The 17,003-nt window shown below is 47.8% G+C and overlaps 1 protein-coding gene across 1 annotated transcript in view; it reads left to right on the top strand.

Annotated features, from left to right (window-relative positions):
• The first annotated feature begins 870 nt into the window (after nucleotides 1-870).
• Nucleotides 871-17,003, top strand: part of KAZN (kazrin, periplakin interacting protein) — a 1,131,324-nt gene continuing 1,115,191 nt past the window's right edge. The window contains exon 1 of the mRNA XM_060141382.1: nucleotides 871-991. Coding sequence (XP_059997365.1) covers nucleotides 871-991 — 121 coding nt within the window. The remainder of the gene's footprint in view (nucleotides 992-17,003) is intronic.

The raw sequence follows: 17,003 nt of genomic DNA, 5'->3' as shown, positions 1-17,003 counted from the left end.
ATACTTCCTGGGCTGTGAGCATGAAGAGGTTACAGCAGCCGGGTGCCTGCTGGGCTGAGTTAGCACTTCCCTCTGCATCCAGAAAAAGGGTGGCGGGGTGCGCTGGGGGGAGGCCCGCTGCAGTAGGTCGGAAAAGGCTCTTTAACCACGTCTCCCTCCCCTCCCCAGAGGCCGGCGAGGAGGGGGAGGCCGAAGGGAAAGGCGTCCATCTGGAGTGAAGGATGAACCGCGGGCACGTCGGTGGTCTAGAGCTGCAGAGTGCCCGCGCTGCGTCCGCTTCCTGCGCGCTCCCCGCCTGCGTCTGGCCGCCCAGGGGCCCGCGGACCCCGGACAGCGGCACTTGGGCTCACGGAGGACAGAGACCGGGGCCGGAGCCGCAGGAGCCGCGGGCCTGCGAGACCAGCGCCCCGGGGAGCCTGAGGCAGCCTCGCTCTAGTCCTCCCTCCCGGCAGGAGCCGCCGCGGAGCCGGCAGCGCTTTTCCTGCAGCAGCGGGCGTTGGGACGCGGCTGGGGCCGAGCTCTCCCCAGCGGCCACCGGGCTGAGCGGCTCCCTGGACTCGGCCCCCTCCAGGTGAGCCAGTCACCCCGACCCCGGCTAAGAGGAAACAACGCCTGTGGGAGAAAACTTAGATTTTGCTTTTGCACCTAACTCCTGTAGCTGTGCAAGCTCTGCGGAACTCTGTAAGGTTTCATCTTGCACTTGACTAGTGTTTGAGAAAAACTGCAGGGCCTGGAGTGAGAGGAAGAACCTTATAAACTTTGGGGGCGGGGACATTTTCTTGGAAGCGACAAGTAGCCTCGGACCTACAGTGCCTGGGCCAGTGACGTCATCCCCCGTTCAGACACTCTGAAGGGTCTGGACGCCGCTCCATGACCAACACCAAAGACCCCAGGAGAGCCATGGAGTCTACGCTGGCGACGTCCAGTTCTGCCACCGGCCCGGTCACCTTCTCCCACGTCTTCGGTCAGCAGTGCCAACTTATGGAAGCAGGTAGGAAGTGTGTCCTGTGGGAAGTGGGGCGCTCCAGGGTCCCCAGAGGCAGAGGCCTGTGTGTCTGTGTGCCTGTCTGTCTCGTCTCTGCCGCGATGTGATTTGGAACGTGAGGTTCAGCTAACCAGTGACGTGCTTGCCCAGCACATTCACTTTTAAGTTTCTAGAATGTGCCACAGGACTGAATGTGCCGCCTGGGCTGGGTAAGTGAGGGCGCCTGTTGGTCTCGCCACCCCTTTTCTCTGTGGTTCCCCGGAGGATGCGGGAAGGGGCGTCAGGAGGGATCTGATGACATGGTGGATGTGGTCATCGTTTGGGGGCAACAGCCAGTCCTAGACTATGTAGTTGCCTCTCTGTCATCTTGCCTCTCTGCTAAGAGTGGGGGTTAAGCTGTGCCACTCCAGTCACCATTGGAGTAACTTAGATGCTCATGAAAGGGTCCACCCCGATCAGCGTCTCCCGGCCCTTTGCTGTGCTGTGGGCATTCCTCACTAGCCTTGGAGCTTCCAAAAAACTCACACTTTATGCGAAGTGGAAAACTTGGCATGGGCTTCAGCCTTACCCTGTGCCAGCCATCTTGCTACGATGTGCATTTGGTCACAAAGAAAACCAGGTTGGGGGAATGGCTGGGTGCAAATGGTCACTGTGGTGGAGCCCACAGACTTGATCTACGATTATGCTGGCGTCACACAAGACACAGGATGCCCGCTTCCCCACTTTCTCAGAGTTCATTCCTGTCGTTGGGAAAAGAGCCATGTGTTTCTCCAGTGGTTTCCTGGGTATGAAAGTGTTAATTGTGCATTTTGGCTGTGAGTCTCTGGAAGGTGGTGAGGAGAGAGCACTGCCTTCAGGAGTCTGGGGGCTTGAGGTGGTGTTTGCATAACCTTGGAAATTGAAGACCCTACCCCTTTCCCTTGGGAATCTGTCTCTAGCTGTAAAACAAGAGAACTGGACTTGAGGCTGCCTGTTTCAATCCAGGCCTTAGATTCTGTGAACTTAGAGGAGCCTAGTGCAATGGAGAAAACAAACTCGAGCAGTTTTTAAGGATGGGCTGTGTTTGCACAAGGTGGAGCCTCATGGACTAAGTGGATGAGGGCTCTGAGATGTACTGCCTGGATTTGAGTCCCAGCTTCACCTGTTACAAGCCGTGTGACCTCAGGCAAGTTACTTAGCTTCTCTGCACCTCAGCTTCCTCATCTTTTAAAATGGGGATAGCAGGCCCTGCCTCATAGAGTCATTGCAAAGATTCAACATGTTAATACATGGGAGGCCTTAGAACTGTGCCTGGTGCCTAGCCAGCACTGTTTTAGTGTCAAGTGTTTGTTAGTGTTTCTAGGAGGTGTGGGGGACATTGGGCAGGCATCCTCCCAGGGCCCGGTCAAGGCATCTCTGTTTGCAGAGAGCATAGCTGCCCGTGGTTCTAGAAGACCAAAGCACTGATCACACCCCTCTCCACCTACAATTTGATTCTGGTTTGTCCAGAAGTTTGAGAATCTCCCACTGCGTATACACGAGGAATATTTGACCTACAATAGCTTAAGTGCCTCTACTTCTACATAAGGAGGAGGGCTTGCGGGGTTTTCCTGGACTGAAGTTTCACACACCTTTCTACTTCTCTGGAGTTACTGTGGGAAGGCAGATTGGATTTCTAAAGTGCCCTGAGTGTTGTCCCCTGTGGCTTTATATCTAAGCTTTTGGAGGTACCCAAGCCTAAATCAGGTCATGAAATCCTCTGTCTCTTTTGAAAAAAATCCTTTATGTCAGGAGAGCAGTGCAACACAGAATAGTAATGACCAGCAGTCTCGAGGGAGAACTCTCTCCTTGAAGAAATGAAAAGAGGAATAATTAACCTCTACGTCAAAAGCCTTCACTCAGTTAGGTGAAGGGGATTGAGAGCAAACACTGAGATGTCTCCAGCCAGGCATTTGTAGTCCGGTTGGTATCATAAATGAGATCTTAAATGAATGTGAAAACGATTCCACGACTTCAGGGGATCACAGCCTGTGTTCATCACGTCTGTTCCCGAGTGAGAGGCACATGTATTCACTGAGCACCTACTAGGTGCTTTCTCTGCACGGTGCCTGGAACCGCAGAATCCAAAGAGTAAGTCAGCCTTTCCTCAAGGAGAAGATGTTCTAGTTGGTCGTAAATGTAAAGCATACTGAAGGAAAGAGAATTATGCAGGATTTGACTTTTTAATGATTCCATTTCTGAACAGCCCTTGCTATATATTTTATATAAACTCTCTTACTTAATTTTCAAAGCCCCTAAACAATTTCCATAGGCAAAGGAAATGCTCAGGGGTTGCCTGCATGCCCATGTTCATGCAGCAGGAAGGTAGCAAAGGGGAAGGTGAACCCTGGTCTGATGCCCATCCCTGTGCCTTTAACTTCTACAGCATGTGGTCCCCTCTGGGTGATGACTTGGATTAATCTTTTGTATCTGTAAGTATCTCATGTTTTAGGAGAACTTGATTCCTGAGAGATGGAACAGTCCAAGATGCTTAGTGGGGTGGAGGTGGGGGAAATGGGCATAAAAGGGCACATTGAATTTAGGGCGGCAGGGGTAGACCCCTGGCAGTAAGGGTGTGATTGGGCATGGGTGGGTCCAATGAGAACTCTGACCCAGTTAGCAGTAATGGGATTGTGAAGGCCACAGTGGGGCCGTGGAAAGAGTATGGCGTTCTTTCCCACTCAATCCCAATTCAGCTGTTTTGCTGGTGTGTGAACCTGATAAACCCCAAAGCCCTGGACTAGGGGTTGGCAAACTACAGCCCTGAGGCCAAATCTGGCCCACAGCTTGCTTTGGTAAATAAAGTTTTATTGGTACACAACCATGTCCATTCATGTACATTTTGTCTGGCTACTTTTGTGCTACTACAGTAGAGTTGAGTAGCTCTGACCCAGACCATGTGGCCTGCAAAGCCGAAAATATTTACTACCTTACCCTTTACAGAAAGAAGTGTGCTGATCCCTGCTCGAGGCAAACATCTGTAGCACAGGATCGGGGTAGACAGAATTTGGGGTGGGGGACAAGGTAAAAGGGCTCAAGCCAGAGAATGAGGCTCTGACACATGCTTCCTTGCTGTCACTTTTGATGCTACGTGGTGCCTTGGTTTTTTCATATCCTCCCTCACTGCACCGTACACACATATAGTAGAGGTTGCTTCAGGAAGCATTTAGAGTAGATCTGAAAGTCTGAGGAAGAAGAGAGTTCCCACTGTGTGTCCAGATCCGTAGCACCTGAACTGGGCAAGATCACACCTGCCTCCTTTTCATGGCCACCTGGCAGGGAGATGGTGAGTTTCCTACTTAATGGGTGAAGTTTAGATGTTGGCAGAGGTGGGACTTAAATCTTAGGCAGCCAACCCCAAAGCCTGTACCCAAAAGAGGCAATCCTGTGGCCTCTGCAAAGGGTTTTTAAAGAAATGTGTCTTGTCTTTATCAAGGATTCGGAGGAGAGAGCAACGTTTCAGCTCTTTCATTGGTTTTGATTCTGTTGCCCACCCTTGTCCCTCTCCACGGTCCTTTGCCCCACTTCAGAATGGGTAGTCCTGTGGCATTACTTCTCTTCTCTTTCGAACCCCCCAACCCAAATTTATTCCCCTTTCCTTTGGCCCCAGAATGGAAGGTGAGGTGGTAGCCTGTCTATGCAAAGCATGACTGCTGGCCGCTGCCATTCTCCAGTCTTCCTACCTCACCTTCTTCAGGTGAGAGCCTAAGGCCACATTACCAGGCAGGCCACTGGTTGCCCTCACGGTATCCTGCATCACTCTGGTTTCCAGCTCTTTCTAGCATTTTACTCAGGATGTTGGGAGAAACTCCGAGGGGATGAGCTGTATAGACTCAGGCTGGTGTACTCTTCGTCTCCATGTAGCCTCCTTGGGCCCCAACATGTTTGACCAGGGTGCCACTCTGACCTGGTGTTTGGTCGTGTCACTCACCCCTCAGCCTGACAGTCTGTTGTTTGGGGGACCCCAGCTGGCAGGCCATGGCTGCTGGCAACTTCATCTCTTGCTGGGACTTGCTAAGTTGCCCCTGTGTCATCCTAGTTGATTTCCGACCTGCCCCATTTGGGTAGAGAGCATTTCCACAGGGTTACTTTGCTTGACCAGAAGGATTAAAGTCATTCTGGCCAGTATGTCCTGCTGACGCTGCATGCGTCCAGGCCCAGCTCAAGGGGGAGGGTGGAAGGGAGGAGAGGACAGGAGGGTGACAAGACTTGAGCACCTGGACAGCTGCTCTTCTGCATTACCTCTGGGTTGCAGCTCAGAAGCTGCTCACAATGTTCTCCATTTTTATCGTTAGTTATGGATCAGTCCTCAGCTCCTTACCATGTAGAAACTCAAACAAATGCAAGTCATGTCTGTCTGTCTGTCTCATAAGTCAGGCCGGTACCTGGAGCCAGGGTCTGGTCATCTTTTGACTTTGTTACCTTGTTCCTTCTGAAGGCTGTCAGCTGAGCCCCCTTTCCTGCCTTTCGAACAATAGAGGAATCTATATGCATATGTAACCTGCATGTATTTGGAAGCTACTTGCCATAGTTATAAGCAAGAGAGGAGAGAACTGCTTTATTGCCTCTGCTATGAGGCGAACATGTTGGTGGTTTTGCAAAAGCTAAATGGATAAAGATGACTGAGCAAAGAGGAAAGAGTTCTGTTTCCTATCTTTTCACCTATGGGAATGGGAACACGGTTTTAAGGTTTCCTTTTAGATCCCCAAGGAGTGGTCGCCTAGGACCTGCCTGGCTGTTTCTCCAGTGGGAATAGTATGTTTTGACATTCAAGACAAGGAATTACCATAGTGACTGCTGGCAATCGAGTATAACCACAGCTGACGCTGATTGGGTGCTTATTCTGGGATGGTCATTATGCTATGTGCTTACATGTTACATCCTTGTCACATCCTCAGAAGGCAAATAAAATCATCCCCATTTTTTAGATGAGGAAACTAAGGCCCATAAAGGAAAGTGTTTCTCTTAACTAGTTAGCGGTTGATCCAGGATTCGAATTCAGGCATCTGGATTCCAAGTGTCTACTTATTCCTGTTCCTCCATCCAGACCCTGTCAAATTTCCCATCTCCTCCAGGAATTCATCTCCAGAAATGTTTGTTGAACATCTGTGCCAGCAAATGAACGTTTGCTGAACGAATGTGGAATCTGCAGTAACTAGAGGTACTGAAGGTACTATCCATCCTCCAGGAGTTTGTAGCTTAAAGTGGGAGTGACCTATGTCTTCCGTGTTTTCACAATACTATTCATAATGTGTTGTGTTGTGATTCCTGTTCATCAGTGGCTTCCTTATTAGGCTCTCAGCTTCCTGAGGTCAGGAACTGTCGTCTTGGTTGTCTTAGAGTCCTCCAGACCTCGGATGGTGTTTGCATCAGTAAGACGTTGACATGTCTGTTTTAAACCAAATCCTTTGTCCTTTTACAAGATGGCTGTCATCCCCATGAGAAGCTGTTAGCACAATAGAATGGTGTTTGTGGAAGAAAATTATGGTTATGTTCATTCTCTTTCTCAAGACTAATTCTTCATAGCCCTCAAGTTAGCTTGCAGAATCAAGGGCAGTGGGGAAAACCATTTATCCCAATAGTCCCTTGGGCTGATCAAACGGAGTACTTTTAACTCCAGGCTCTTAAAGGGAAAGTGGTCTACTTGTTGGGCATAAGGGACAAGTGGTAGCACCTGCGGCTCATTGTCCTGTTCAGTGTCTCCTCTCTGCCTAATCTTCCATTCTCAGTCCAAAGATACGGTTTTCTCAGCATCCTGGTGATCTCCTTAGGATGTAGGTACTATCAGCGACATCCCTGGACCATACCTTGACCTCAGAAGTTCCCACCGATGGTGCTTGTTTGAGGGGAAGGCAACAGGAGCAAGCTGGATCCTTACAGCCTTGGGATAAGCAGGGACTTGTTATTAGTATAGACCTAAGAGCGCAATTGTTTGGGTTCAGAACCCGGTTCTACTGTTCATTAACTGTGTGACCTTAGGCAAGTACCTTAACCTCTCTGTGCCCTGGTTTCCTCATCTGTAAAATGAGGATAATGGTTTACCTACTTCGTGGGGTTGTGTGGGTCTGACGATGAGTTGATATGTATGAAGTGTCTATCACAGCGCCTGGCACAGAATGCATAATGTATAAACATCTGCTGCCTGTCTTAGTTGGCTCAGGCTGTTATAACAAAATGCCGTTGATGGAGTGACTTAAACAAAAAAACATTTTTTTCTTACAGTTCTGGAGGCTGAGGAGTCCAAGATCAGGGTGCCAGCATGTGTGGTGTCTGGTGAGGGTCCTCTTCCTGGTTTGTAGACAGCTGTCTTCTGGCTGTGTCCTCACATGGCTGAGAGCAGAGAGAGAAACAGACTCTCCTGTCTCTTCTTAGAAAGGCGCTAATCCCATTCATAATGGCTCCACCATCATGACCTCATCACCTCCCAAAGACTCCATCTCCTAATACCATCACCAACATATGAATTTTGGGAGGACACAGACAGTTCACAACACTGTCATTATTGATATTTCTTGTTAGCACATCTGCTGTATCTTGCTTAGTGAGACAAAGTTTAAAATTAAATTAAAACATTCTTTGTGGTCATGTCTTTCAGACTAGTAAAAAGTTGCTACTTTTTCCCCTTGGCTAGTTATTACAGTTATAAAAAACACACATTCCATGATAGTTCTTTCTTTGACTCCCAAGGTCAGGAATCAACAGATCTATGAGAACTTCCATCCACCAATCACCAAACAGTGTTTGTTTACAGAAGGTCCTCCATGGGCCCAGTGTACCTGGGACAGTTCATGTCTTTCTTCCTGTTATAATTATTAACAGCACCTACATTCACTCTCAAGCATGTCCTCATTTGCATGATAAATTATATGGTCGGTCTTAATAAGGGCCATCTGAATAAATAAAATTCAAGTGTTACTTAAATGAAATGTGGAGCATCTGATCTTGGAGGAAGCCATACAAGGTTAAAAGACAGTCAGTGGAAGAAGTGAATGTTTGGTTTGGAACAGGGGCCAGACAGGTCAGGTGAGCTGAGCGCCACTTCTCAGCAGTTCTAGGAGGGCTGCCGATGTCACCAGATCTTATTCTCTAACCTAGAGTCCCGGTGTTCCTATAAAACCTCTCAGTTCTTGAATGTGTATTACCAAATGCATGATTCTGGATTCTGGAGGGTCAGACTCTGTGTCCTGTCCTGACCCTGGACCACCAGTTTACAGTCTCTGGTTCAAGCCATCTGTTCTCGTCAACAGGGCTCTCATTCCAGTTTGTAGGCTCCTTCCGGCGTGAGTGGTAGGCCTACTGTTTGCTGTCCCATCCCCTACCTTTCCTTGAGTAACAAAAGAGCTGTATATTGAGGTCCCCACCCTGGTTCTTGTCCATATTCCATTGCACAGCAAATGTGGTCTTGCTGGGGCCAAGGAGTGCCCCGGGCCCGGGGGCTTCAGACCACTTGGTCATGAGATAGCCTACACTTTGATAAATATGCTTTACTTGAGCTATGGGTGTCTCCTCCCTCATCTTACTCGTGGGAACCTGGAGAAGACTTGGCTGCGGATAGAGAATAGAAATAAACAGAAGGAACATAATCTGGAGTCTCCAAGACGTTCCAATTTTGGATGTGAGGTTGTGCCCGTCCAGAGTGGGCAGGCGGGAGCCGCCATGGAATGGAAGGTCTTAGGCAGACCATTAATGCACTGTTCCCAAGCAGCCCGGGGGGTCAGGAACAGAGCTGGCTCTCTGCTCTTGATGGTGGTACAGAAGGAAAAGGGGGGCATCTGAGATTTGGTGAGTTCGTGGGCATAGCTGAGTAAGAAGGGAAATGGCCCATTTGTAGAATATATTAGAGACCCCACTGTGCCCTCCGTGTGCCCTTCAGAAAGCGCTGGGATTAAATGACTGGTGGGTTTCTCATTGGAAGGTGACTTAGGTGGGAAGAGCCCACCAAGCAGGGGGACTGTGAAGGTGCTCTTTCTTGCCCGGGGCATACTTAGCTTTCATACTCGATCTCATTTTTGGACATGTTCTCATTAGGTCCTATGTGGTTACTTGTTCCAGCTTCTGGAAAACTTAACGCGTTGATCCTTCTCGTCTGCGATCCCAAACCTTCTACAAAGGTTGAGGGCAAAGCTCTTAACCAGGCAATATTCCTCTGCCTCTCCCCAAATGAAATGGAGTGGCTTTAGGTGTAAAATACCTGAAGGAAAACAGTCTTCCGTGATGGTCCTCCTCTGATGTGGCTGGTGGGTGAGTGAAGCCCTGCTACAGTGAGAACTGCCAGACAGCAAAAAGTAAGGAGGGCTTCCATGCTGGAAAACCTCAAAGCAGTAAGGATTACTTGAAGACTTAAAACTGACGCTGTGATGTTTGGAGTAGGAGAGACTGTAAAAGTCCTGCTGTAAAAGACTGTGAACATGTCAAAATAATATATTAATGATGTACTAGGGTTCTCACCTTCCCATTCCACCCCCACTTTTCATAGTGGTGACATTTGGACCTTGGCAGATGACCCATTTCTGGTTTTGTTATAGCCTTAAACCACATCTTTCTTTTAGACCTCAGCTCCTTTGACCAATTCCAATCTCACCAGCTTTTCTAAGGATGTAAGGAATAAACTAGATGAAAGAGATATAGTCTTGGTTTTTTCCAGAAAGGTCAATGTGCTTTCATTGGTGCTTTGTATCAGCTATCCTCTCTAGAGCTATTTACTTCTATTTTAATCTACAGGGTCTAGTGTCAGTGCCATTAGGAGGGAGACACAGCCTCACACACCAGTGGGGAGATCAGTCCAGCGGGTTCCCATCTAAGGAAGAAGACAAAACTGCAAAAGCAGCCAAGTGCCCAGGCCGGGCTCCACTTGCATTTCAGGACTTCCTGAAACTTGAAATCTTCTCTTTGATCTTCCTGAAGTCATTATCAGTTACCCATAGTGAGGACAAGTTAGGACACTTGAAGAGAAGACTGGTTAGAGAACAAGAGGTAAAGGAAGAAGGGAGGAGATTGTTTCCATCCCTGCTGGTCCAGGGAACTAGAAGAGGGGTGATGAGGCATGGGAAGAGAGCCAATTTTGGGGAGAGGGAGTGTCTTGGCCTTGATTCGTAGGTGAGAAGTGAATCTAAGAAGGAATTTATGTGGGTGGGTTCCTCTGAATTTCTGCAGTGACTGCAGCCCTGGTCAGGAGCCCCAGGGGAGACAGGACTTCAGGAAGTGGTCAGAGCTCCCTGGCTTTGATCATAAGAGACATGTGGGCTACCCATCAAGGCTGTGGGAGACCCAGACTCTACCAGGGAAAACAGAAAGGTCTGTTTGGGTACGAGGCGGGGTCTACCACCTGATCAGAGCTCCAAATGAAGCCTCCAGAGGGCTGCGTGCAGGAATTAGGATTTGGTCTAGCCAGAGGAGCAGAGGCTGGGCAAGCAGGAGACAGAGCTGGGACATGCCCTGGGATGCTAGAGGCACATCTAGCATGCCAGCACACACCTTTGTCAGCACAGAGGAAGTCTACAGCGTGGAGATGGGTGAAAAGGAAATAGTACCTTAGGAAGAGAACCCTCACACCTCCTCCCAGCCTCCAGTGGTCAGCACCTCCACTGCCAGTTAAGTTGGGAATATTGAAGGGAGAGCACCAGGGTATGAAGAGTTGGATTCTAGAGACCAGGCCAGTGACAGCTGAGATGGTCAGAAATGGTTGGGACCAGTCTACAGAAAGGACTCTGTAGAAGGATCTCCACATTTTTTAGTTTCATTGTGTCCAGTGTTACTGAGTGAGATCAGCTGGATATAAATTTCTAGGTTGGCTTATTTTTCTCTCAGCATTTTGGGGATGACATTCTTCTGGCTTCTACTGTTACTGTCAGCCTCTATTGATGTTTGGGTCATTTCTCTGTAGGTGACCTGCCCTCTGTGAATTTGCTTTTACTACAACATGTCTGGGGATGGATCTAATTTTATTCATCCTGTTTGGGGTTTGTGCTTCTCAGATCTGAAGATTGATGTCTCAGTTCTGGAAAATGTTAAGCCACTTATTTCTTTGAACACTGATTCTCTCCCATTCTTTCTATGCCCCACTCCCACTCCCCTTAGAAAATCCTTGGAGACCTGAATTGGACTTCTCAATCTGACCTCTTTTTCATATTTTCCATTTTTGTCTTTTGGCTGTATTCTGAATAATGACTTAAAATTATCTTCTGGTTCATTAATTTTCTTTCTAGCTGTGTCTAATCTTCAGCCTAACTGAGGCAATCAGTTTCATTTAATGTCTTTTTTTTTTTTAAACTTCTAGATGTTCTGTTTGAGCAGTTTTCAAATCTTCCAGGTACTCTTTTCTTTTTTTTTTTTAAAGTAATCTCTTGTCTTGCTTGCTCTTGATTTTATATTTAATTAATTTAACCATTTAAAATCATGTTTTTCTGAAAAGGAATTTTATAATCTATTTCTGGCATTCTTGGGTATAGTTCTTCTGTTTTTCTCTTGACTCATGTCCAGAATAGCTTATTACCTCATGTACTTTATTTTTTTTTAACTACAATATTTTATTTTTAAAAATTTTTATTGAATTACAGTTGATTTAAAATGTGTTAGTTTCTGCTGTACAGCGAAGTGAATCAGTTATCCATATACATATTATATATCCACTCTTTTAAAAATTCTTTTCCCATATTGGTCATTACAGAGTATTGAGAAGAGGTCCCTTTGCTACCTCATGTACTTTGTACATTTGGGTTTTGAGCTCACGTTTGGGGTTTTATCTGTGAGATACCATTACCACAGGTAATGTGAATTTTTGAGCTGGAGACTTCCTCGATCCCCTCCAGCCCAGGCAGTATAAATTTGAACCCAAACCCATTTGAGAGCAGGCTTGGGGTAATGAGCTATTAAGGAGATCACGTTCTGAGCCGTCTCAATCCAGGACTCAGACCCTGTCTCCCTTTGCTTGTGTGCAGGACCTTTATCCAAGTCCCCTCATTCCCTGATGGTGAAGCCCTCTGAGGCTGGCTTGCGGGTATGTGTATGTGTGTTGCAGTTCTAACTCCTCTATCCCAGCATAACCTGAGCCTGTGTGACCTGTCCCACGTGCCAGGACAACTCTGGCATCCACTTTACAAGAGCAGCAGATGCCTCTGAGCCGCCCGAGTGCCAGTGCCTGCTATCACTCTGCTTTTCAAGTTTACGTTTCCTTGTAGGTTTGTGGATGTATTAGTTTCCTGTGGCTGCTGTGACAGATTACTACAGGCTTGGTGGCTTAAGCAACACAAATTTATGCTCTCGCTGTTCTGGAAGCCAGGAGTCTGAAATCAGTGTCACTGGGCTGAAATCAAGGTGTCACAGGGCTGCACTCTCTCCAGATTCTAGGGGAGAATCTGTTCCTTGTCTCTTCCAGGGTCCCGTGGCTGCGGACGTTCCTTGAAATTGTGGCCACATCACTCCACTCTCTGCCCCCATGGGTACCTTGCTCCTTCTTTTCTGTGTGTGAGATCTCTCTCTCTCTCTTTCTCTTATAATGACACTTGCGGTGGCATTTAGGGCCCGCCTGGGTAATCCAGAATATTCTCTTATCTCAAGATCCTTAACTTTATCAGGTCTGCAGAGAGCTTTTTTTCCCAAATAACATTTACAAATTCCAGAGATCTTCTGGGGGTCCATTTCCAGCCTTCCACAGGAGATTTCCCAAACTTTGAGAGCTCAGCTTTGTATTTATTTATTTATTTTTAAAAAGATTTATTTATTTAATTTATTTTTGGCTGTGTTGGTTCTTATTTGCGGTGCGCAGGCGTCTCTCTAGTTGCGGCGCGTGGGTTTTCTCTTCTTCAGTTGTGGCGTGCAGGCTCCAGGGCGCGTGGGCTCTGTAGTTTGTGGCACACGGGCTCTAGTTGAGGCATGCGAGCTCAGTAGCTGTGGTGCGGGGGCTCAGCCGCCCCGCCGCCCGTGGGATCTCGGTTTCCTGACCAAGGATCGAACCCGCGTCCCCTGCGTTGTAAGGCAGACTCTCCACCGCTGGACCACCAGGGAAGTCCCTCAACTTTGTATTTATAAGGATGCTCATTATATTTCCAAATGTTTTGTAGCATTTTTTTTCTAGTCCACTGTATTCCCTGGAAAAGAAAGACACCAAATAACCTCAAGGCTGGAGAGAGAAATGCACAACGCACTGTGGTGGGCAGTTGCCCAGAGGGCCAGAGGATGAAGATGCTAAGGTGTAGGTGCTCACTTGTGCTAGGGATGCACTTCTGAAACCCTGTGGGGCAAAAGGCTGGGCTTAGCTCATGCTAACAGGATGCTGCTCTCTGGAATGGCTAGAATGGCCCGAGTTCCCCTGGCCCACCTCTCCCCAGTCTTCGGTTCTCTTTGGCCCAGTCCGGACTTTGCCTCTTGGCTTTCATACGTGTGCAACTGATCCCAGTTTCTGCTCGCACCTGAGTCTTAGCGTACTCCATTCTGACAGCCAGTAACAGACCTTGAGTCTGTTCCTTGTTATCCCCTTTGCTTTAGCGGCTGGACCAGACATGTGCCCTGGAATGTCTTGGGAACTCACTCTGTGTCAGTTGGGCATCACCAAAACCAGAGCCAGGCGGGACCAGAACTGAGCATTATTTCAGAGTAGGCCTCCTCTGCAGCTCAAGGTATCTCACCCACAGGAGAGAGCTGAATCATGCCTGAAAATTCTCTCCTGATGCAAATCTTCATTCCTAGGGACAGTCGGGCAAACTTAACCGAAAGTGTATGTCATGCTGCTTGTGACTCTTTGGAAAGTAAGACTTAACCAGCTTGTGTGAAGGCACCTGCACAGTGAAACACCCTGTCCCCTTAGGTAATGAATGGAGTAGTTATGGTGAGCTTTCTGGCTCCATACACTCAGAGGGAAGACATAGCCTGCGTGGGTGGCTTTTGTTCCCACCTCTCTTGAAGTTGTGTTCCTATCCTGAGTTTGTGGCTAAACCTTGATGAAGAATGTTTTTACAGCTGGAGTTCCTCCCGAGAGGTCATCTCCATCATGAAATAGACCACAGGGCACCCTCTCCAGGCTGGAGATGTACTGTAATGTGTCTTCCACCAGTATTAGGGGTTAATTGTCTATGTCTCCCTGCATTGAAATTGAGTGACCCCTGAGGAAACCCCCCTGGGAGCTGTGCCAGGAGTTTGGCAGGGTGGGGTCTAGGGCCTAAGTTCAGTGTTAAACCAGCAGGCACTGGCAGAGAAGACCCCTGCCCAGGGCTCCAGGCCCAGGCATGGCAAGAACAGTGGCAGGATTTGGGGCAAGCCTTCTAAAGGGTGTGTGTGTCGAGGAGCCTATATGTGTGTGTTGCAGGGGGGTGGGAGGGGGGTCAGGGGTTCCTGGAGTGACCTATGCTGACATCACCTGTGTCCCTGCTGCCCTCAGGTCCAGGCCCTCCTCGCTGAGAGGAGATGCTAAAGGTAACCAGTCCCCAGAACCGGGGATGGTATCTCCTCGTCCAGCAGCCCTTTCGCAAAACAATCCAAGCTTTTGCTGTCCTCATCCAGTTTCATAATGTTTTCCCAGAAACAAGGCTGAATTGGTCTGGCAACCTTCAGGTTGGATTCTGGGGGACGCTCAGTCTCCCAGTGAGAAGTTTCTGAATGGGGCTGGGAGTCGCTTCTCCAATGGTAACATTTTTTGACTTAGATGGCAATTCGAGTGCCCAAGCTGGGTGAGATTACAGGACTGTGTAGTTCATAGAGAAAAAGAAATGGTGCTCATCCTCAACTCGAGTTGATTCTCTAGAAGAATCTTTGGGATCTGATACCCATAAGCAAATTCATAATACAGATTTGCGGTAGTGGAAGCAGAAGGAGTAGAGGGCCAGGCAAAGAGCTTTTATTCTCAGCTGACCTGCAGAAACTGAATAATTTAGATTAAAGAAAGCCCCAGGCACATTTTAGCAGCTGGTCAATTTTTCTGCTTGAAACAGAATTTCTGGACTTTGTTTTACATGGAGACATAGTTTATTTTTAGGCCCATCAGGGAGGCTGTCAGGTGGGTAGCTCAGAAAGCTGGCCTGCTAGTGAAATACAGCCCCCATCATCATGTTGTCTTGTGACCTAGAAAGGCTCTCTTGCCTGCTCTAGCATGAAGGACCAGCCAGTTGCCTTTGAGGGTAGTGAGAAAGGTCATGAGAAAGTTGAAGGTTTTCAAAGGAGGACATGCTTTCTTGCACAAAGCGCATTGCTGTAGGCCCAAGTGTAGCTCTTTGGCTAAGAAAGCTCCCGCTGAAATAGCTCATTCCCCTGGGTACTAAGTGTTCATTAAAAATCCAGTTTGTCAGGTGGTATGACCCTGGTTGTCCCCAATTTAAACAAAAGTTCCTTTGTGGCCACTGACACTTGGGAATAGAACCTTGGAGCCATGTGGAGGCCACAAGGCAGCTGGGGGAGCCTTTGCAGTGTTTCTTGGTTTGCCACTGATAAAGGATCCCAGCATGACATGAGAAGAACCTTTGCTCTTATCTTGTTTCCTGGTTGACTAAAGAATCGTGAGGCCTGCACTTCACTTTCAAGAGTCATAAACTTCTCAAGTGGTGAAACAGGCCAGAGCCCAGGATGTTGAGCCATAGAATTTGTTGTGCTTGCAGAAATCTGTCGTGGCAGGACGTATGCTCGCCCCGAACAGCATAATGACAGAGTCTCTAAGGACTTCTGTGAGCAGAACATAAAATTAACACTTGTTTTTCAAGACCAAAGAGAGAAAGGACAGGGCCACTGCTTGGGATGCCTTCTTGAGCTTGTACTTCTGGTTCTTCTGATCTGTATACAGATGAAATCTACCGATTCAGCAGGTGCTTTCTTCTCCTACGAAATCTCTCTATGGAAGAAAAGATGGGCACTTGGATGGAGTGTAGGCGTAAAGGTTTCTTATGCAAACACTCGGTGAGCGAGAATCCTAGCATCCTACCTTGAGTTGTGAGTTTGGTTGACACACCATTTAATTGCACTGGTTCTTTGATGACAACAAAGTATGTATCTGTAAGGAAAATTACAGTCTAGGCAACATGCGAGTAATTTCAAGTAATGACTCTTTGTTTGGGTGTCTCTTCCTCCTGGGATGCCTGACCATAAAAACGGCTGTAAATCTGCAAAAGGCTGTGTGCTGCTCTCCTGGGCAGGAGGATAAGGAGCGGGGTATAGTTTTCCCTCTCTTTCCATGTGAGTAGGGAGAGAGCCTAGTCTAGCCTTGGAGGATGGAAAGGTTGTGAACGAGGGAGAATCTTCCTAGGTCTGTGCTAGCTCAGTCAGGTTCTTTCCCCCTAAATGGTCTTCTCGCACCCTGCTTTATTGCCCACCTGTTACTCCGCCCACCCTTTCTTCAGAGAATCACAAATCAATATTCGGTACTTGGGCTTATTCAGGATAAAATGTCTTTCTTGGCCTCGTATGATTAAAGCCTGGTTTGAAAATGTAGTGGGACTAATTAAGCATTTATGAGGGGAGGAAAAATAGTTCTGTCAGCCTTATTGAAAGATTCAGTCTGAGCTAAACCCTGTGAGAAAAATGGGGGGTGGAAATTGCAGGGATGGGAATGTCAAAGGGAGAGCAGAGGCGGCTCTGGGTCCTGTTTTCGGGGCTGGCTTCATGAAAGTCAATTCAAATGTTGAGGTGTATGGAGTCCTCATTTAAACCCAGATGATGGTTGTCAGCCTCATCCCTGTGAGTTGGGAAAGGTGGACACTGGTCCAGCCACTTTAAATGGGCACAAATTCCCACTCAATGTCTGGGGGCTTTGCAATAATGAGAAAGGATTATAATCCTTCCTGGCTGACTCATAAGTGTTGGAGTTCTCTTGCTTTCTGATATCAAAGGAGAACATCACTTTTCCCAAGAGCTGTAATAATTCTACCACTTTGAAAATCTCATTTAAAAATCCATCCCACGACATCCAGTACCTTGTAGGCCCAGGCAGAAGCATCTTGAGTAGAAGGCTATGTCCTCAAAAAGTTTACAAAGCGTGACACTGGTCTGCAAAAGGGGAAAAAGTGACGGATGAATACGGTTA

Source organism: Lagenorhynchus albirostris, chromosome 2 (genome assembly GCF_949774975.1).
Source record: "Lagenorhynchus albirostris chromosome 2, mLagAlb1.1, whole genome shotgun sequence".
Taxonomy (NCBI): Eukaryota; Metazoa; Chordata; class Mammalia; order Artiodactyla; family Delphinidae; genus Lagenorhynchus; species Lagenorhynchus albirostris.
The sequence above is the reverse complement of the archived record's forward strand: the minus strand, read 5'-3'. Positions and strand labels throughout refer to the sequence as shown.